This window comes from Myxocyprinus asiaticus, chromosome 49 (assembly GCF_019703515.2).
Source record: "Myxocyprinus asiaticus isolate MX2 ecotype Aquarium Trade chromosome 49, UBuf_Myxa_2, whole genome shotgun sequence".
Lineage (NCBI taxonomy): Eukaryota > Metazoa > Chordata > Actinopteri > Cypriniformes > Catostomidae > Myxocyprinus > Myxocyprinus asiaticus.
In genome coordinates this window covers 20,125,477-20,148,227 of record NC_059392.1, presented here as the reverse complement: position 1 = coordinate 20,148,227, position 22,751 = coordinate 20,125,477, and the positions used below count along the sequence as shown (strand labels likewise).

At 37.7% G+C, this 22,751-nt stretch overlaps 1 protein-coding gene across 1 annotated transcript; it reads left to right on the top strand.

The window, feature by feature from the left end:
• The first annotated feature begins 4,207 nt into the window (after positions 1 to 4,207).
• LOC127438146 (neuromedin-U receptor 1-like) lies at positions 4,208 to 14,902 on the top strand. The gene is made up of 3 exons (XM_051693485.1): positions 4,208 to 4,337; positions 11,127 to 12,031; positions 14,511 to 14,902. Exons 1-3 carry the CDS (start codon positions 4,318 to 4,320, stop codon positions 14,900 to 14,902), a joined length of 1,317 nt encoding a protein of 438 aa, XP_051549445.1. The 5' UTR covers positions 4,208 to 4,317.
• Positions 14,903 to 22,751: the final 7,849 nt, after the last annotated feature.

Genomic DNA, 22,751 nt, shown 5'->3' with positions numbered 1-22,751 from the left:
TTTGTCTAGCAGAACTCAGTCATGACATGATGGAGGAACCAAGACCTGGAACAAGGTCTCCAAATCCCTTCATGGCTTATCACATCCTCTGCCCATCACTTTGTGCCCTGAGTTCTGTATTTCGATGGGGTTTGTAACTTACTTGCCCCTGTCAAAAGGTATTACGGTCCTCAAAATTTTACCAGTTTTACAAGGTTTGTCACTCAAGGTTTGTGACCTAAAATCCTGTCAACCTGAAAACCAAATCTGCTGGACAGTGGGTCTTATTCACTAATAAATGCTTACAATTTACGCAATTATGTCCGCAAAAACAATTGAATACAAATTCATTTTTAATTTTTTTTTTGTACAGCACTTTTCACAATACAATTTTTCCAAAACAAAATAGTGCCCTACAATCTCCCTATTAAGCAATCCAAAGGCAACAGTGTCAAGGAGAAACTACTTAAAATAGATGAGGAAGAAACCTTGGGAGGAACCAAGACTCATTAATCATAAATGGATGATCCAAACATATAATAATTTATAATTAGAAATAATTCTATATATAAAATGGGCTAGAGGAAAGATGCAAGTGAGGATTTGGGGACAGAAACGAGACATTACTAGTGTTTGTCTAGTGAAATAACAAACAGGATATCGTTCATAAAATTTGGTGACCGGATCGGTCAACTACAGTGTGTTTTCCTTTTTCAAATTACAAAAGCAAAAATTTAAAATGCCAAGAACCCACAGCACAGCGTGTATACTTTGTGGTACATCTTGCATACAGTGCACGTTATGCTAATTTTGTATTCAGCACAGTATGTGCCGACTGTCCACCTCTATGCGCGTCATATGCACATGTGCCTGCTTTTGACTGTGCTATAAGAGTATCACAAAGCAGCCGTAGTGCTCATGTGTCGAATGCGTCCGTATGGGCTCGTGCACAAAAGAGCATACTTTGTAAGTCTAGAGCGCTCTACTGTGCATGAGACCTGACATGATGCGGAAAAACTAAGAATGTCCTAGTCTTGAGACATCTTGCTTAAGAATTTCTTTTGTTATTAATATCACGTAAAAAATATTAAGCATTACAGGAAAATGTTCTCACCTAAAATGAGTGAGATCTTGCAGGTGAGCAGTTCACATTTGCGTACATACATAAATTTGTCCTTACCTTCGTTCTAATGTTGAAACAACATAGGGTTTTCCACACAATCTCTTCTGTACAGCGATTCATCCAGCCTGATCCCAAGAAAAATTATGTGACTGGGCAAATGTTTAGCAAAATGAGTGTGGTTTCTTTTACGTATCACAGCAATTCTGCTTTGTGTAAAATGTTCTCCCAAAAAGATGAGGTTTTTGAAGTTTAATGCTCTATCGACTTTTAAAGCGGAGTTTGCAGCCGGGAATTTTTCATTTTACATTTTTCATTTGGTTTAAATCAAATTGGTTGGTATCACGTAGAAAATCTAGCACAAACAACAGTGCAAATAAATGTTTTCATGCTGTTCATGTGTGCATATGTTGTCCACCATATTTCTTTCTGAATTTCCATAATGCCACTGAAATGCATGAAACAGATGATATCATAGCCTGACTAGAATGAAGCAGACAATGAAAGAGGCTCATTATCTTTGAAAATAAGCACCTCTGATTATCAGCAGGGGAGTACAGAGGTATGAAACTCAGTTTAATTAGCTAGCTAAATTCAATTATATTATCGTGCTCAATTAAACATCACCTCAGTTATATTCACATTACTATAGCATGAATGAAATTAGACTCTTGTTCTAATTCACAGTGCTGGAGTAAACTTGATCTCTTTAGTATTCATAGGTATTCATATGTAAAATGTGGTTCTAGCCAACCACTTACTTTTTACCCTGTTCCTCACACAATGCTATCTTATAACATCTAAACACCTTTACTATAGCGCATGACTTGTAAGGTGATACATTTTTATGTTTGCAATACACAATACACTATATTTACAAGCTTGTTGTAATGCGATCAAATTGGGCGGTAGCTTAACTGATAGAGCATTGCACTAGTGATGCAAAGGACCGGGGTACGAGTCCTAAAGAGCACGCGATTCAACACGTGGGTCAAAAGTGTTATAGAAACACCACAAAATAATGTGCTTGCTTCAGCAGTTGTGCTTTTCATGAAACTATCAATTAGGTTTAAGGTAGGAAGTTAGGTTTTGTTGATTTAAAATTCGATAGAGCGTTCGATAGAAATCCGTGTTTCAGATGAAGTCTGTGGTGGGAATACCCAAGTTGAAATTTCCCACGTCCGACCTCAATACGTTCCAGTCAATCACAGGTCACAGTCGCATGTACACATGCCAAATATGAAGGCATGCACAGTATTCCAGATGCTAGCTAGCTAGCTGGATATCTAATAAGTATGTAACGTGCAAAACAGGTGAAAACGCAGGCATTGCTTGATTCACAAACAATTCTTCTTAATATCCTTGTATTTTGCATGTTCATACATTTCGTGAAGTGAAAATACTTTGAAGTTTATTTTTATGTTTCACAATGCCCAGCTCTGCGTTATGCTTGTTAGCCACCACCATCTTGGAAAGGACGTCAAATGACGCTTCTCGCTGAGGTCAGGGGTTAATTGATCTACACCGACTTCGCAAGTCCAACTTCAAGTGCCGTACCAGTCATTATTTTCAAGTAGGTGGTGGGAAAATTCAGAGTTTTGAATGGAATACACCATTCTTAAAAACCTCATCTGTTTTAGGAGAATATTAAACGGGCATTTAGCGCCACTCAATGGATATTTCACTTCGGAACCGCTGAGATATTTCTACTTGTTAAGATTTGATTATTAAATTCAGCCAAACAAAGAGTGGAATTAATTATACTTTTATTAGTCCCATCTAGATATCATTTATACATAAAAATACCATTAAAAAGATCTTACTCTTACAAAGTTTCTCCATCATTCATTGATAAATGAGTATTGAATTTGGTCATCCGCAGCTGTATCCTCAAAAAGTTTCTGGCAATTTCAGTTCCGACCAGTCATCAGAGGATTCGTAAAGATTTTTCGGTAGCACTTTATTTTACAGCACTTTCCTGGTACATATATGGTAATTATGTTGTATCTCCAGACAGGTGTGGAGCAATAACAGGTATGTACTTATGGTATACGTACATAGTAACTTATATGAAAAATAACTATACTTACCAATGGTACATACATGTTAAATATGTTGTACCTACAGACAAATTTGGCATAACAATACGTACTTATCTAATGTGTAACTACATGGTCTCAATGCTACACACATGGTAAATATGTAGTACTCACAGGAAAGTGTGGGGTAATAACAGGCACTTACTTATAGTGTTTGTACATGTTATGTGAAACATTGCGGTACTTACCAATATTTAAAATAAAAATAATAGATAGTAGTAAGTACAAGTCCTCATAGTACATGCTTTGAAAGTTGGATGGGATCTTTCATAGAACCTAATATGAAACACAGCAGTAACAATACAGTGCTTCATAGGGTTAGTACTTAGTCATTTTAACAACTAGTAAAGTCAAGTGCAAATATGAGTCTGGTAGCCTATCATCATAAAAAATTCCTTGTGTATGTGAGAACACTTGGCAATAAAGCTCATTCTGATTCTGATATTAGTTACAATTTACGAACATTTCAGGTAAGTATCTCTTGTTTCTACACATTTTTCTGAAGGTACAACACATTTATCATATATGTACCAGGAAAGTACACGTACAGTCAAATAAAGTGCTACCGATTTGTCTCTAAAGTTGTACATGCATACATTTTATGTTTTAGATGCTGCCAATGCATTAATATTTCAGTGTCCAGAAATTTAAGTGTCCATCCAAACATACAAAAATGTACATGTAGCCTACACTTTATGTATGAATGCCTATGAATATCACGCTGTTGGAGATATGCATAAATAAAGGTGTGACCACATGAAATGGGCAGGCTGTGATATAAACAGATGAACCCTCATGCTTATGCAGAGACATGATATTACACATAGAAGAGAGAGAGAGAGAGAGAGAGAGAGAGAGAGAATAGGAGGAGGGAAAAAAGAGCATGACTGTGTTTCTCTGTAAAGTCAATGAAACACTCTTATGCTGAGTGTGAAGTGCTCTGGGAAAAGCTTGATATCAGCCTCTTAAACTAGAACAGCAGATTTTTATAACATCCTCAACAAAAACAGTTCTCAGCTCAGGGAATCTCAGATGAAGAAAGTGAATCTTCAGTTTAAATTTTAATGTCATTGATTTTTAAATATACTAAATTGTTCATTGTGCCAAACAGAAGTATTTATGGAAAACAGCCACATAAGGTAAGAAATTCTTGATTTCCATCAGACAGATATTGGAAACCTTTCATACATTTCTTCATGTATTTCATGTAATAAAATAAATAGATAAATAGAAATAATATTATTAAGTATGAATAAGCTTCCTTTTGGAAATCTTGGTATTTTCAGTGCGTGACTTTCTAATCAAAGACAAAGTCTAATCTGATATTAGTGACAGAGTTGAATGAAAATTGATCTGGGGGTGTTGTCTCTTAATTAAATGCTTCAAGGAATGAGTGTATCAATTAGTAAATGTAAAATTCTGTTCATTTTGAATGTTTATTGAATGTTTAATGTGAAGTAAAGGGTTCTTTGGGTGCTTTGTGCCTTGTAAATATTGTATAAACGTGTTGATCTCTCAGGCATCATGTACAAGTTTTAACATTGATTTATGCAAGCACGGTCTCTATTTATGCCAAGTCATGTTTTGATATGCATTTGGTGTTACCAGATATTTTGGAAAAATAAAAGACTCCGCAAAGTGCATATAATGCGATGTAAATGGGAAAGGCAAGAACCGGCTTGACAATATAAATAATAATTTAATGATAAATTAAACCATAAAGACAAAAGACATAAACACATGCAGGGCAGCTGCCGTAACTCTCTCTCGAACTGCCGCCTCCAGTCACCTTTATCCCTCTCAAGGGCTTGATTAGCCTGATTAGGGGTCGGGCGTGCATCATCAAGGCCCGGCCCCGCCCTCCTCTGTGCCACACTCCTCCCTCCTTTGCTTCAGGCCGGGGAGCCCCCGGCATGACGTACATCCCCCCCCATCCTTTCCGGCCCCGCCTGCCGGCAGGCCTTCCCCACCTTCTCGGACCAGGAAGGGAGACAAGGGGAGGGAAAAAAACAACTACAAAAAAAGAGGGAAAGGCCAACACGGAGCGACAGCGGGAGAGAGAGAGAAAAAAAACATACTCGCCGGTTCTCTGACATGCCGTCATCCGGTCCGGACATCAGCCGCTCCTCCCCGGGTGGACCAGAGCGAGTCCTCTGACCCCTGGTGGACGGAACGCCCCGCCACATTTCTGCGGCCGGTAGGGAACTCATCTGCTCTTGGCAGTGGCTCCACCACTCCAGGCAGCCGGCAGCAAGCCCCTCCTCCCCTCACGGACGGTGGCCGTTCCTCCGCGTCCAGGCAGTCGGCAGCAACTCCTCCGTCCCCTGGCGAATGGCCGCAGCTGCTCCTTTGGGTGGATAGCAGTGGCGAGGACTCCACGACAGTGCATCCCTCCTTCTTACCGGGTTTCAGCACCAATGTAGCGCAATGTAAAAGGGAAAGGAAGAGGCGAGAACTGGCTCAACAATATAAATAATAATTTAATGATAAATTAAACCATAAAGACAAAAGACATAAACACATGCAGGGCAGCTGCCCAACTCACTCTCTCGAACTGCCGCCTCTGGTCACCTTTATCCCTCTTGAGGGCTTGATTAGCCTGATTAGGGGCTGGGTGTGCATCATCACTGCCCGGCCCCGCCCTCCTCCTTGCCACAGTGCATTAAAATCGTTTAACATTAATCGTTTAATCAGAATAAAGTATTCCAGAGAGGTGTAGTCAATTAGAATTCAACAACTCAACAAACAAGCAAACAATATTCAATAACTTGCGTCTCACATAAAAAAGTCGCTAGTTAATTTGCGCATTTCCTTTTTTCCGTCAAGTGGAAAATAGTTCCAGAAGAAGCCAAAGCATCAAGCACAACTCACTCTCTGCACTGCTCTCTTACTCTGTGTTTGATACTCTAATACTGAACATTTCTTTTAAATCATTCTTATTCACTTTCATTGTTTCGGTGGTGAACGACTCTTTGTTTTTTAACCAATCAGTTGAGTCAGTGATTTAATGAATCACATAAAATATGCTCATTCGTCGCCACCTACTGGAGTAAATATGCAGTCTCCAGAAATGGTTGCTGAACGAATCAATATCCCTACCACTATTTGGAAAGCAACAAAGATGGAGAAACGGAGTGATACAAATAGTGAAGCGTTCTATCAGCACTCTTGAAACTCTGCTCTTACAATCAGATTCGAGGACAGAAACAGCTATACATATTATATACTAATATCATATTATATTATATTATATTATATTATATTATATAGGGCTCTCAAACAGTTAGAATATAAAAACATTTATAATTAACCGGTTTGCACATTCAGTTTTTTTTTATAGGACAGAAAAAAATCATTTGTAGTGGGATATACGAATGTGCATGTATATATTTCAAAAAAACCTGGATATAAGTAGATTTCTGCAACAGTGCTTTTAAGGGCTGTTCATGCAGGATGTATAAAGAGTCCATCTGTGCTGTTTTTTTAATTTTCAACACAAACATGCACCAAATTGACGACTCATCGTTGTTGTTGTTGTTTTTTAAGTTTACTAGCTGTGCATTTTTAAGCCATTGTGTCAAGTCAAAAACAAAACAGTTCGCTTTTAAAAGTGCATCTTGAGACACCTGCATTTTCCAACATGCAACCAGAACGCAACGCAATAAAACTACAAGTGATAAAATCTGTCTATTCCATGTAATTTCGAATTTTTGTCCTTACCGGCCAACCTGATATCATTCCTGATAGCACATGTACTGTACATCAACCAGATGTCTATTTGATGTGTGTGTTTACATCTGGAAGACGCATTTTTAAGGTTGTTTGCTAATCTGGAATACATCTATAAAACGTTTTCATCTCAGATGTCAATTAGACATTTAGCAGATGTCTTTGAGATGTTTATGATTCAGAATGTTTATAAATGTTTAGCAGATTGTGACGAGGAGGAGGGCGTGGCCGGGCCGTGCACGGCCGGCGCTGAGTCAACTAATCAGCGGGAGAGAAAGAAAAGGGGAGCCAGAGACCCCACATAGAGAGAGAGACACGCAGCCGCTGTGTGTGTGTGTGTGTGTGTGTGTGTGTGTGTGTTTGTTTAAATTTATGTAATTAAAGTTATGTTGACTGTTCAGCTGGTTCCCGCCTCCTCCTTGCCCATCCTTTACCTGTTACACAGATGTTAATTAGAGTGTGATACTTTCAAGATGAAACACTCTAAAACAGACATATCGGAGATATACGTGTGCTATCTGGGATTATCATTCCTAACTATGCATACCTAACATTTAAACATACATTTTTGTATGTTTGGATAGATGCTGAAATGTGTAATATGGATGTATTGACAAAATCTAAAACCTAAGTATTTGTACATTTTTACAGCTTTATTTACAACCAATTAATTCCATGAATTCAATATTCCTGTATTCAATAAGAATACATAAACATTTGTACACCTCTAAGGTTGTTCATCCGTCAAATAATTTAAGTTTTAGATGCTGTCCATGTGTCAATATTATATGTTTCAGTGTCTATGCAAACACAAGCAAATGTATGTTTACTAGAGCCACACTTTACTTAAGAATACCTATGAATACTCCTGAGATCACATTGTACCAACAGTGAAAAGCAGCCGAAAAGCAGCAAATAATATGATATTTAGTAGATCGTTTCCTGTCTATTTTATTTATTATTATTTTTTTTGCCACATTGCACTCAGTAGCACTGCCTACAATGACAACTCACTGATTTTAAATCTTGATGCACATAGCTGTATATTATGCTGCCTTAAAGTGGACCTGGGCAGCTCCTACCTCTGAGCCGGGCATTCGTTTTTATCATCTTTCATGTCGACAAGCCCCTTCAACGTCACAACTCGGGTATCATCTACAGTTTCCCACTTGTAAATACAACTTCACCTGGTTGCTCATTATGCTTGGAACTTTCCAACTCCACTTGAAGGGCACATTAAGCATCAGATATGTTCTGATTGGCTGTTTTTGTGCTGCGTTGCACAGCACTTTCACTTTCAGTGTGGACATACAAAATACCTGTCGCTGGAAACTTGTCGTGCCTAGTTGGGACACACTTCAATGATGTCTCGTTCTACAATATTACTTGTTGTTCCATATTCAAGAACTTCACATTGCTCCTGCTCTTCAACTTCTGTCTCTCGCAGCACCAATCTCTTGACTCCGAGCTCCACGGATCCTAATTCAAGGTCCCATGAGATGACAATGTCATGACAATGACACTGAAGGCTCAGAACTCCCTGCCAAGCCCCTCATATCCCACACATCTGCTTAAATCTTGTGCTACCACCTCTTCTACTAAGTGCATAGCTGCTCACCCTATGAGATTAGAACCAGCAGGGTTCTGCTGTCATTTTCAAATTTGCCGTCCTTCATTATAACAATCTCCATGCAGCTGCCGGTTCCATTGTTTCTTTCCTCATCATCAACCGGCATCCATTGGAGACCCAATGCCTTCCATGTTTCCTAAATTCTGCTATTTTGGTTGCTTATTCCAGTATTTTCATTTCCCTGCTTTCTTTGCAGTTCCTTATTTACCACTGCAATATATCCAGAATCACTTAGAAAGTAATTGTTGTGTTGTCTTTTCATTTAAATTGGCAGTGTGCATGTCTACCCCATGTGTTCTGTGTGCGAATCATACACATTATTATTGTTTTGAGCATAAAAATCCACAATCCGTTATTATTTCTCGCAGCTCCACTCTGCATGAAGCAAACCTCTCAACTGTTTTAAACATACCGTTTTTAACAGTTAGGGCTGTCAATTCAATGTTAATTTAGTGTGATTATAGCTGATGTAATTTGTTTGATTGCAAAATGGTTTGCTGTGGACTCTAGGCCAGTGATAGGTTTCTGTTTGTATAGTGTTGCACTGGGCCCCACCCACATTAAAATCACACTGATTTAAAATTCAGCTCCATTTAAATGTACATTTAAACATGAAATATGTTCTGATTGGCATGTGATTGCGTTCCCTTACAAAAAACTATAGTTCTGGCAAACTTGCCACAAATTTGCTGCTAACTTGCCACTCATTATTTTCACATGCCAATGATCTTGTGATTCACCACAAATGTTTGTCAGAAGTTTTCAGCTGTTCACCAGTAGTGGTAATCCTACTGCAAACCTTGGACAATTTGCAACAATTTGCCGCAAAGCTCATTTGCTTGTGAAAATAATTGGGGGAGAATCTGCGGCAAATTTGCCATGAACTCTCGATTTTTGCATCACACAGCATTTTCGCTTTTTCTAGCTTTTTGCTGGAAATGTCAAACGTGTTATGTCTGGTTAGGAAATGGTATCATACTGTAAGTTGAAGTTAGTTGGATAACGTTTTGGAAAAGTTATTTGCTGTGAGACTGAAGCCCATAAAGTGGAAAGGAACCCTCTGTTGCTTTGACTGCTTATTAGAACTGAGATTATGGGACACCAAATTTAGTCACAGTAGAGTTTTGGTTATAAATTGAGTTAATAATACTTGTGCTCCAAAGGTTTTCACAGGGGAAGCATGATAGATGTGACCCTATGCAGCTCTTAAAACTGGAAAGCACATACGTGGAAAGGGTAGACTTCAGACTCTTACAAATTAGACTTACAAAATCTGTGCAGCTTTCTATAACATAATTTTATAATTCCATTTATAACTAAATGGGCTTTTAAAGGTGAAGTGGAGTAATATCTGCAGCACTACTGAAAAAGGTCTGTGCTTACTGAAGAAAAAATCACTGCCCCCAGTGGCCTAAGCTGGAACTGTTGTTGAGGTGAAACGTCTACAGAGTGGCACCAGAATCTAGATTTATTTTTAATTGTAAATTGTTTAATATGGTCCAAAGGAATGCATATTTTATTAAATCTACACCCCAACCCAAACCCTAAACCTAACCATTAATGGAAACCCGTGTCTCTGAGGTTGCTCACACAATGCGCTATCAGCAGCGCTAGAGAGAAATGTGGTACTGTGCAGGTACTTTAAATGTAAGTGTAAAGCAACTACACAAATGTACATAATAAGTACATTGTATCAAATGCTTAAGAACATATTAGTAAAAGACATCTAATATAAAGTGGATCCATAAGGTCTATAAAGCCACGTTTCCACTATCGGGCAAAATGAGGGCATACTTCTGCGTGCCATGGCTAGTTGCATTCCAACTGTCATTTCTAGGGCTTCATCATGCCACCTCGGGGCCAATGACCTTTGGCCTGCTGATTACCCTATGGCCAAACAAGGCCAACTGGGGAGTGAGGCGGGGTCAATGTCAAAGACATTGAGTTTCACTGAACTTTCCAGGTTGTGTATGCAGGTCACAATGGTACAGGTTCAGGAAAAATTAAAAAATTGCGGGTACAGTACAAATCCATTAAAATGCACAATGCGGACAAAGCAGTGCCCAAAGAAAGAACTTTCCATGGTTCGAGATCATGAATGGTGTGCTGGGACATCATGCCACTGTTAGTGAAGAGACCACTTGGGACACCATGGCAGTTAGTTGGTGAGTTGTCAATGCTAACTAATCCTGCTAGCTAGCTAATGTTTACATATGATATAATCTCGATATTCTAGTAACTTGATAACATGATACCTCACTTTGAGCTTCCCTCTTGCTTATGAAATGGGTGGGGTGTGTGACATTGGCACCAGGGTGGCGTGTTAAGGGCGGCTTTTAGGGCAACGCTGCAGGGCTATTGGCCCGATGGTGGGAATGCAGATCAATTTTGGTTTTGCGGCTGGAGGTCCGAGGCTATTGGCCCCGACTGGCCAGTTGATAGCCCTGGCTTGCACTGGCCGAGTAGTGGACAAGCTGCTATTGACTCCCTCAATAGGCTTTGAAAACTCAATGAAAAACTATATTTGATTTCTTGCTCTGTCTCCAACTCTCTTATGTTTTATCACCAGGTCCAGAATGATTGCCAAACCCAACTGTTCCTCTACAGATTCCTTGCAATCAAGGTGTGTTCAAGAGCTCCTGTGCAACACGAGCGTCGTGTTGAACTTCAGTGAGTTGGAGATCGAGGAATACTGCCTTAACCAGGATGAATATCTGGAAAAATACCTTGGACCTCGATGCTCCCCAGTCTTTTTGCCTGTTTGCATCACCTACCTTATCATCTTCTTGGTGGGAGCAGTGGGTAACATTCTCACCTGCACTGTTATTGCTTGCAACAAGGTAATGAGGACGCCCACCAACTTCTACCTGTTCAGTCTGGCTGTATCCGACCTCTTGGTCCTTCTACTGGGAATGCCGTTGGAACTTTACGAAATGTGGAGCAACTACCCATTCCTCTTGGGCAAGGGTGGATGCTACTTCAAGACGTTCCTCTTTGAGACAGTCTGCTTTGCCTCGATCCTCAATGTAACAGCACTGAGCGTTGAGCGCTACATAGCTGTAGTTCATCCGCTCAGGGCCAAATACGTAGTGACATGCACTCACGCCAAGCGGGTGATCTTAAGTATATGGAGCATGTCCGTGTTGTGTGCCATTCCCAACACCAGCCTCCATGGGATCTTCACCCTCCCTCTTCCGAAAGGCAAAGGAGTAGGGTCCATGCCCAATTCTGACACCTGCATGCTGGTCAAGCCACGCTGGATGTACAACTTGATTATACAAATTACCACCCTGCTGTTTTTCATCCTGCCTATGTTGACCATAAGCGTGCTGTATCTGCTCATCGGCATGCAGCTGAAACGTGAGAAGATGTTACATGTCCTGGAGGCAAAGGCCAGTCTGGGACAACACAGCTACTCTAATGTGCGTAGTCAGCAGCAGAAGACACGCCGCCAGCAGGTCACTAAAATGCTGTGTAAGTAGGCCCATTCTGTACTATTTCTAGGTCACTAATCAATTATAAATTTTTGACATTGTCCATGTTAAGTCTGCACAAAAGGTCTGATTTCTTCGCTTCTATTGATTCTCTCATAGGCTGTGCAATCTTTGGATTAACACTTGTGTTTAAGCATAATGTTTTATTTTACCTTTAAATATATTACATTTGTTACATTATACTATCATACTGATATTTTAGATCTCCTAACCCAACCCCAGCCCTAAGCCTAACCACTTAAAAAAAAAATTGTAACAGGCAGGTAAATGTAGTCACAATAATTTTAGTTACTTTACACTATAATATAGATATTTTTGAGCACTTAAGCCCAAACCTACGCCTAAATCTTACCATTTCTCAACAATATAAAAGACATAACAATCAGATACAAGTACAGTCACAATAAATTATTCCAAAAAATGACTATAAAATTATTCCAAATGACTTGTGCTGCATTCAAAGTCCTCCGAAGACACATGATAGCTCTATGTGAGGAACAGAGTGAAAGGGTTTTAATCGCTGAAAATCTCACTCTCTGTAAAGGCAGTCACTTTTACTTCGAAAATATACATCCAAACATTTGCATGTCACAATCAGTCACAAGACACGCAAGAGCCAGTGGCATTTGACATCACCGACATTGTTGATTTTTAATGAATAAATGAGTGCGGAATTTGAGAATTTGAGACGCAACTTGGTCATTTGGAAAACTCCCTTTGTGTCGCACAGCAATCAAATAAAAACTTTAATGATAAAAGGAATTAGTGAATGATGACAGCTTTTTTCATTTTAAAATGTACCCTTAAGCAAAGTACTGAAATCCTTGAAATAAGTTGAATATGGTTTTAGAGTGACATTCAAAATATGGACCAAGGGCAAAATTTTGGGGGGTGCAGGCAAAAAGTCGCTACAATAACTATTCAGTGTGTTGACTTACAATAATATCTGTAATGACAAAAATGTGTACTAAATTAGACACAGTAAATACAAAACAGAAGCTTTTTCCCTAGTGGTATTTTAGAATCCCTCTCTATGGGAATTTGAAGACAATAAAATAAGAGAATAGGGAAATTTGAGAATGCAAATTAAAATAAAGATATACTACAAAACAAAATATTTTGTCAGTTAACTTAAAAAAAATTATTCATGTGGTTACATCTTAATTAACTGGTTTTATTCAAGTCTATAATTTTGTTTAATATGACTTAATCAACTTCATTAGGATACACCAATGAAAGTTTACCCAAAAATGAAAATTCTGTCATTATTAGCCTTAAAAGTGCTGTAAGTCAATTTTTCATGGAAAAGTAGGCAAAAATATTCCTACTCCCTTGGCATTGGCAATGTACACTTAAGTCTATGTAACGGAAGCCAGCTGGTACATGATAGCTCTGTGGTATCTTTAGCCTCCTCATTAGCACGCCCTCCTCCCATGCTGGCTGACACCGGTTCAAATCCCGCTCAGAGCAGGTCAAGCAGGAACGGTTAGAGTGGTGCCGTGACCCGGATGGGAGTGAGGTTTGGGGGGGTGTGATGGAAGCCAGCTGGTACATGATAGCTGTGTGGTATGTGTAAACCTCAATACCCTGGCCTCAAGAGGTGCATTTAGCCTCCTTGTTAGCGCGCCTGCCTCCCATGCCAGTAGATGCCGGTTTGAATCCTACTCGGTGCAGGTCGAGCAGAACCGGTTACATATATATTGCCAAGAAAGCTTGATATGAATTGAATCTGCCCATTTGATCCTACTGGAAATCAGCAGAAGATTTTGTCCAACTTTTAATTACAGCATTTTATGGTATGCAAACATATACTTGTATCAAAGATTTATACATGTAAAAATGTGTTTAAGTTAACTCTATCTGTAAAAAAACTGAACATTTTAATATGTACATATTTAAATTATTAAAATAAATGACGACTAAACAATTTCTTAGTATAAAGTAAATATATTTATGATTATATACAAATTTTTGTTTTAATGTACCATGTACCATGATTAATCGCGATTAATCATAGAAAACTGTGTGATTAATTAGTTAAAATATGTCAATCGATTCACAGCCCTAATTAAAAAATGTATTAATGATTTAATTTTGAGTAATTAGCTACTGTAGAGTTTCATAGCACTTAAGCTGGGCAAATGTTAAATAATGTTTACCATAAAAGGGTTTTTAACAGCCAGTTTGAAGCCAAGCGTGTCTAATTTTTCAATCAGGAAAGAACAAAAATCTTTAAAAGAAATTCCTGAATATAGGCAAGTGGGGTTTAATTGTGTTCAATCATATGTTTACCCAACAGCATAACAAAAATTTGTTGATATTGTAATTTTGTAAATTTTTCCACTATGAAATGATTTCAACTGTCACCCTAAATGACACTGGTACATACTGTATGAAATAATATAATATATAAATATATTTCATCTGTAAATGTCAGAGTAATCTCTCTTTCTCTCCAGTTGTACTAGTGGTGATGTTTGGCATCTGCTGGGCTCCGTTCCACACTGATCGCCTGATGTGGAGCTTCATGGACCAGAAGAGCAGCGACCACATGGAGATCTTTCAGGTGTATGAGTATGTCCATGTCATCTCTGGGGTCTTCTTCTACCTGAGCTCTGCCATTAACCCCATTCTCTACAACCTCATGTCTACTCGCTTTAGGGAGATGTTTAAGGAGGTCATGTGCCACCACAAATGGCAGCCTAGCCCGAGGAAACGCTCTTTGAGCATGACAAGGGTCACTATGCGCAGTACTGTAAGTGAGATTCCTCCCTGTAATGGCACTGTTACTACTGAAGGAGAAGATTATGATAAGTATGAATGCCAGGAAAGTAAGACCAACTTTTCCTAAAAAATAAATATTCAGTTGTATTGCATTGTGTCATATTTGGTGTCAATGTTTTTTGTTTTTTGGAGAGAGAGAGAGAGAGAGAGAGAGAAAGAGTAACATTAACTTTTGGCCACATTGCAAAAAAAAATATATATATATTATTAATAATATATATTCCTAATCAGTTTTTGTTATGTTGGCTTGACAAAGTCAACATACTTTTATTCTACAAATATGGTTTATTATTATTATTTTTTATTTTTTATTTTAATCCGTAAACCAAGACCAAAAATTCTTACTCTTAACTCATTGAGTTTTCAAGCTACATTCACCAGATTTGGTACAGACCTTCAGCCTGTTCTGACTTAGAGTCTGTTCCAAACCCTAGTGAGCTGCCTCCGAAGGCAGAACTTAAGACATCATAGGCACGCTCCTGATGCGAAGGCTGTTCCAAAAGGTAGAAATCTTATTATGCTGACTCCTGAGATATCTAGTTTTGGACAAATTCTATGGTATCATCATATGTATCATTCCCCTGGTCGGCGATCCCAGAATGCACCACGATGATCTTGGTGGAAAAATAAATCCAAGATGGCTTAAGAAGCGAGATACATTTTATTATAAATATACTTATAATCCATTAAATACTGAAAAGTGAAAGGAATTTAGCTCAAGAAGGGAATTATAATTAAATTGGGGAAAATTTAAATAATTAATGGTTACGTCTGATCAACTCATTTGGCCAGCGATGAGTCGATGTTAACGTACTTGTTAATTCTTAGCAATATTACTCTCATGGCCATTGAAAATAATATCACAAATACACTCACCGAGCATTTTATTAGGAACATTTGTACACCTACTTGTTCATGAGATTATCTAATCAGCCAGTTGAGACTTTATTGACTAATCTACAACATTAAACTAAACTAACACACATAGACAAACATGAACACAGGTTAGTAAATGAGCTTTAACAGAAAATGAATAGAAATTATCTGTAACAGAGGAAAATGAATTTATATGAAGTTTATCGACTTTGCCTTGAACAAACCCACAATACTTCATTTAATACGCCTCGATTTGCGATCGGGTTACCCAAATTATTTAATGAAGCACCAGATTAGGGAAAGCCTGGAGGTTACTTGTGTGTTGCTTAGTGCTGAAGTCCTTGAAGTGCTTTGGCTTGGCTCGTGGAAGTCTTTGTTTTTGCTGGGTCAATGGTCTGAATCGAAGAACATGTTGTTGCGCACCGGATGGATGATGTAATGACAATATAGAGCCTTGATGCAGCTGCGGAAGAAAGATTGTACTTCTACAATTTACAGATTTAGAAAATGAGGACTCCTGTGAGGGGAGGCCTCATAGTCTCCAGGGGCTCTCCCTTGAGAACTTTCAGAACTGCTCAGAAATCTACGCAAATCTGAACTGAACTGGTTCGATCGAGGCAGGGAGTTTTACCCATTCTGTTTGGCCCCACCCCAAAGATGTCAAAGTATCACGTCGTTCCTCTCGTGTCACCTGTAATCAGTTTGGAGTCGAGTCTCCCATGTGCTGCGCGTGAGGAGACCTATTTGAATGACGTGTGGAGTTACTAACTATGAACAGTGTTAAAAATCGATCTCTTATGAGGATTTTTATGATATGAAAGCTTTGAGATCTTGGATAAAAGCCATTGCACACTGTGCGACATTATGTCAGACTGTACGATACACATCGTAGACAAGACTGTTGTCCCAAATGTCCCGATCAGCATGAGTGGTGTGAAATGGGAGCAAAGTGGCATTATTTTGCCTGGAGAAGTGTTTTTTTTATTTATTTATTTTTTCTCTGTTTCTTCTTTATATGCAGATTTGAACTAATACATTACATGCTTAGCATTATAATTTGTTAATTTGTATTATTCATTTTTTTAATAAAATGGGAGTGGTGTGAATATAAACTAGTAAAGAATTTTATGGACGTTGAAATTAAAATTATTAAAATAAAATAGTTTAAAGAAAATCTGATCATATATTTATTTTGATTCATTTTATTTATTAAGATTTTTATTTAATTCAGGAAATTATGCTTTTTGCATATTGCATAAGTGTTTTTATTTATTTATTCAAACTTTTTTATATATAAAAAATTAAAAAGAAAAAACATTGAAAGTGCTTGAGTGGGATGTTATCTGAGCACAAATGTGGCGAACTAGGAGAACGTGTCTTGACAAGGAGCAAATTAGGGGTCTCTCTCAAAAGAGTGAGCATGGTGTACGTGAGGAGCAGGTTTTCTCATCTGACCTTCGTAGGAGCAGTCATACCACGTGACTGAGATGCAAAATTTCTGACACTGCCAGAACTTCGTTGGAGGCTAAGACTAATCGCAAAGGCCATTAATCGGGCGGTGGTGAACATGTCACACTCGGCGATAAAAGATTACTGATTTTGCCCTACGATAAGAGAAATCCTTTACGATGGCTACATTTTTGTCAGATGGCAAAATGATGGCAAAAATTGTACAGAGTGAACCGGGCTTTAGTGTGCGATGTCTTTTCATACTGATCGTCCTTTTATTTTGTTTTTTTCGGATGATCAAATATCCCCGTAATCCCAAAGACTTAAATTGATGGAATGTTCAAACGGACCGAGACTAGGAGTGGGTTGCACCAATAAGGATTAAATTAAGCATAGTTTTGAGCTAATCCAAGGTTTGTTGATCTAAATTTTATTTTAATATAAATTGTGTTGCACCGCTTAATTTTAAATACGGTTTAGCAAATCAGCGTTTAAACTTTTGACCTGTGATTAAAACCTTCACCTGTTTGTCCGCCATGATGGATTCTGAATCTAGTTGTAGATTGTTAGTAGGCTACACAGGGCTGATCAAGCAGGTTAAGAAAATGTCGCAGCAGCTTGTACAATGTCACAAGCTTTAAATATGGCAGCATCATTTGAGGTTCTCGGATCGGCCTCCCCTCGTGACAACGCACCTATTATGGCCAGAAATTAAGAGGCTGCCCACCGAAGCGAGTATGAGAGAGGAAGGGAACAATAATGACCATTTGTCACTTGTTACCCCTCTCATTAAATGCCGAATTAACGCTCTCCTCTTGCTTCTCCTCGAGAGACCCATCTCTGTCCCTACATGTAAAGGATGGGGAAGCGGGTAATCGCGCTGACACCGACACGAGCTGCCATATTCGCACAACTGAATTTGAAAGCACACATAAACTAGTTTAGACTTCCGTTTTTGGATGTCATATGTAATATGTTATATAAGTAGATATAATGTTTATGCACTCGTGCTCAGCTAATGATAGTTATAATGGCATTATTATAGTTAATTAAGGTGAACGTTACTGTTTCTTTACTTGACATTTGGTTTAGTATGGTCAATTGACCAACAGTCTTCATTAGTTCACCTATATCCTAGATTCTATTTTATTGGGATAAATATACATGAATGGTGATTAAACAGTGTATTTTTCAAAAATTTAACTAATGATAAATTGTTCACATTTACTAAATACACTGATGTAATGCACTAGGTGGTCACTCATTAATAAATGGTGAGTAGGAGCTGTATTTTATAACTCTAACTGATAAGTGGTTCATTGGTGTAAAATGTACGTATTATTGAGGGCTTTATATCACTTAGGACCATTTATTACATTTGGGCCTTTAACAGGTTTGTGCTTAAAACAAGAAAAAACTATTTGCCAATGGGGTAAGAAAAATAAACTTGTGTTTGTGTGTGTTATAAAGATATTTTGAATCTACACTGTCATTTTTCTGTGGAGAAAACTGGAATCTGGAAATAATGTAACAATGCATAAACATTTGAATATTTAAATATGTATTTTTTTATTTTTTTATTTTTTTTTACCATTTTGGTAATGAGAATTTTATGATGAACTTCCTTTATCACATTCCGGTATTGAGAATTTGAGAGTAAAATTTGAGTAACTCTTATAAAAATAATATCACAAGGTAAAAGATCTTAATGGTCCTAAAATAGGTTCATTTTCTATATACAAAATAAAACTTTAAACTTTTGTTTTGGAGTAAAATAGGACCAGGACATTTTCTTGACAGATAACCCACTTGCTCCACCACCGAAATATATTTCCTTTTTGGTTGATGTAATCATGTAACCTGTAAAATGAGTAAAAAATTGTGTTGATACAACAAAGCAACCAAAAGTTATAGCATTAAAAAAAAAAAAAAAAATCCTAGTGTCCAAAAACCTCTCCAGACAAAGGCTGTGTCTAGAAGGTAACCCCCCCGGCAGCCTACGTCTCACGAGTGTCTCATTCGCTGTTGCTAAGTTTGGGTTTAGTGTTAGATTTAATGGTAGGGTGAAGGTCAGGGTTAGGTTTAGGGGAAGGGTTAGGTGTAGGGTTTCTGGGGGGTTAACTTCTAGATATGACCCCAAACAAATAAAACATAATAAATGTACATAAGAACCAATTACTGATGCAAATACAATAATGACTAAAGGTATGCTCTCACTCCAAAGCATGCAGGCATAAGTAACATGATCTCATTCAGTTCTATTCTGTTTTATTTGAGTCATCATTGAATCTGTGTCATATTCTTGGCACCATCTCCTGGTGGCCATATGTAATTACAGTGAACGATCCTCTCTGCCCATATTTGGATGACTTCCACCTCTGGTCGCAGCGATCTGAATCCTAATACGATTGGTTTAGCATTCCATGATGCTGGACAACGTACTACATAATTTCAGATTAAGTCATCTGATCCAGGAAAACTAACTTGTTTTTAGCCAGATAATAAATTATCTGCTGTGTGCACATTGTGCTTCATGTGGATTATCTAATGATCTACGCATCCGATCACATTTTGTGTGGGCTCGTTTGAACAGGAATCTCCTCTTCTAAGTAACTGTAATATTGTATGTTCTGGCCAATCTGAGCTTAAAAGGTTAAACCCACCCAACAAATTTTTTTTCATTAAGAAGCCTGTTTCACTTGGAAATACATAAGATTACAGGAGTACATTTGATTATTATTATTAATTATTTTACCAAGGAAATATATTACAGCTTTTTTAGATCACTTTTGCTTTATTTGCACAAATTGTCATTCAGTTATTTTTATTTTTATTTAATTATATACAGTGTGAATTACTTGCTGGCACCATTAGCAATTAATTTACAGTAAACCTCTCAAATGAATTAGTAAAGCTGTAATGAGGTTCTTAAAATGGACAAGGAGGAAGCGAGAACCTGCTGAACAGTCAATGTAAAACTTTAATAACAAACTGAACTCAAACATAACATAAAATGCAACTCAAACAAAGACACACACACAGCTTTGTCTCCGGCTCATCCTTATCCCCTCCTGGCTGATTAGGATGATTCAGCGCCGGGCATGCGTCCTCACGGCCCGGCCACGCCCTCCTCCTTGTCACAAAAGCATATGTACAACTTATAATAAAGTGTCATTACACTTTAAATGATAAATGTTTCATATTTTATATCTAATGTACAGTTCTTTTCCTTGGTCATTTTGTCATGTTTTGCATCAGTGTATTACTGTATATCTCTAACCACGAAACTAGAATGAAATGTGTACAGCTATTCTATTCTTGTGACAAGCTATGTAAATAAATGTATTGGAAAAACAGCCTTCAAAACCACTGTAGCATGCTTTTTGGACCATTAACGGATACATTTGCTGACAAAAAACACATCTTTTGAGCATAATAAGTGAAATGTGTTGGCAGTCTGTATCTTTATCATTGAAAGAACAAATGATGAGGAAAGATGGAGAATGACGCAGGTCTTTCCAGGCAAAATGCAGTACATGAGGCGTGTGAAGCCCAATCACAAAGATTATTTTATGCTCCAGAATTTCATAAGGAGATGCTGAAAACCACTAAGCAATAGCCTGAATAGTAACCGTGCTTTAGAAGGTGCATTCATAACTCACAGTAACTTTAATCTTGATTCACATCCATGGGTTCTGCTCGGATATGTATGCTGATCAAAGCCTTTGAGGCAATTTTTTTAAATTAAAAAGATATTGTTTCAAGTTTGTGATGCAAAATTTATGGGGGGCATGGTTTATTGTGGGGGAAACAAATCCTGGTACCTTGTTTACACATCACATACATTTTCGGCATGGTTTTCTTTCTGAAAATTGGCAAATGAATTTGAAATGTCTTCTTTTTCCTTCGAGGAATGAATGGGTACCTATGGTAACCGAGATTTGTTACCATAGGTACCATGGATGGGCGATTTCTCCCTTGAGTTAGGGTCAATTAGGGTCAAATAAGGCTGTGTGAGATTGTGAAAAGGAGAAATATATAAAGTATATCGTAATCAACAAAATCACCGTTAATACAGCATAAACCTGAATAAACACTGGTTGGAAGGGCAGAACCTTTGTGATATGTCTGCCCAGAGTCATTTCACTGACGCACACTTCTTAACACACACAACAGCCATGTCAGTGATCAAATGATGGAGAAAGGACCTCTTAACGCTATTTGTTGTACAAAACAAGCCCAGATGGTGATAGAAATCAAGTACTTTTTCAGCCTAAGTAAGGTGCATTTTAATTATCACAGAAGCACATCATCTTAACTATCACTAAAATGCAGAATGAGACATTTTTGTCTGCAAGCGCTTTTTATGTGGCACTGACGCAAATCATGAACGTAGCTTTATGATTGCTGTAACAAAGCAGATAGCCACAGTCTACTGGCAGGTTAATATTGTGGAGGATTTGAGTTTAAGAGATTTAATGCCCATTGCAATGAAAATATAACCTATAGGTAGACTAGTTCTTTCATGTAGTCAAACTCCCACTTAGTTCCTTGAATTGGTGCATTTTAGATAATTTCTATCTTTATACTGTGGAAGGCTTTGTTTGGAAAATTATAATAAAGCATTATATTGTTACATATTGTTTTGTTTTCTTTCCTAAGACAGAAATAAACACATTTTGACAGGAAAAGATGTATATATAGTGTCAAATTTCAACACTTTCAAAATATGTGTTTAATCGCGATTTAAAAAATTATATTGATTAAACGCAATTACAGTAATAATTTTAATCGACTGACAGCACTAATATATATACAGTATATAAACGGGTTTAAAATGGTTGTGTTGAGTTCTTAGAAATTTCATCTTTTTAATCAGTGTTAGTTTAGTATGTTTGATCTTTTTTTTTTTCTTGAACAAAACTTTTGACTTACTAAGGCCACATTCACATTAATCCGTTTGAGTTCCAAAACTCAGTTTTCAGTTTCCTAACATCATTGTTTTCCAAAGTATGCAGCTACAGAGATAAAATTCAAAATAATATCAATATTTCTTTCTTGTTCAGTCATACACTTAGCACCTCACATTTCTCCTTCACAATGATTCATGTATTCTACATAAATAATAGCCTATATTAGAAATAGCCTAAGCATTAACCCATAATGTACTTAAAGACCCCCTCCAGTGAAAATCAGGTTTTTAACCTTGTTTACCTGACCATATGGTGTTGTTTATATGCTAGAAGACATGAGTGAAATCAGCAGTCAATGCCATGGCTGAACATTTTCGCCTTGGAACTGCAGTGTACCAAAGACAATCTCAAAAACATGGATTCAGACAGCCAGGGTTTCATACATCACAAACCTAAGGAACCAATTCCATCAACTTGCGGGGTGGGGCTTTCCATATCAATAGCATAAGCTACGGTGAAACAAGGGGTATCAGAAGAATCTAGGTGTAGCTATGTATCAGTATTTTGCAAGACATGCAAAGTTGCAAAAGTACAAATGGAGAGCCTTCATGTATTACCAAAGGATCTGAAAATCTGAGATAAATGGGTGCAGTTTATTTGGAAAATCGTAATGTCCCA

Bases quoted from the DNA above. Each gene is read 5' to 3' on its own strand.
- LOC127438146 (XM_051693485.1), top strand. From the start codon at position 4,318: ATGGAAAACAGCCACATAAG. The intron at 4,338-11,126 runs GTAAGAAATTCT...TTTTATCACCAG, and splicing joins ATGGAAAACAGCCACATAAG to GTCCAGAATGATTGCCAAAC. The intron at 12,032-14,510 runs GTAAGTAGGCCC...CTTTCTCTCCAG, and splicing joins GCAGGTCACTAAAATGCTGT to TTGTACTAGTGGTGATGTTT.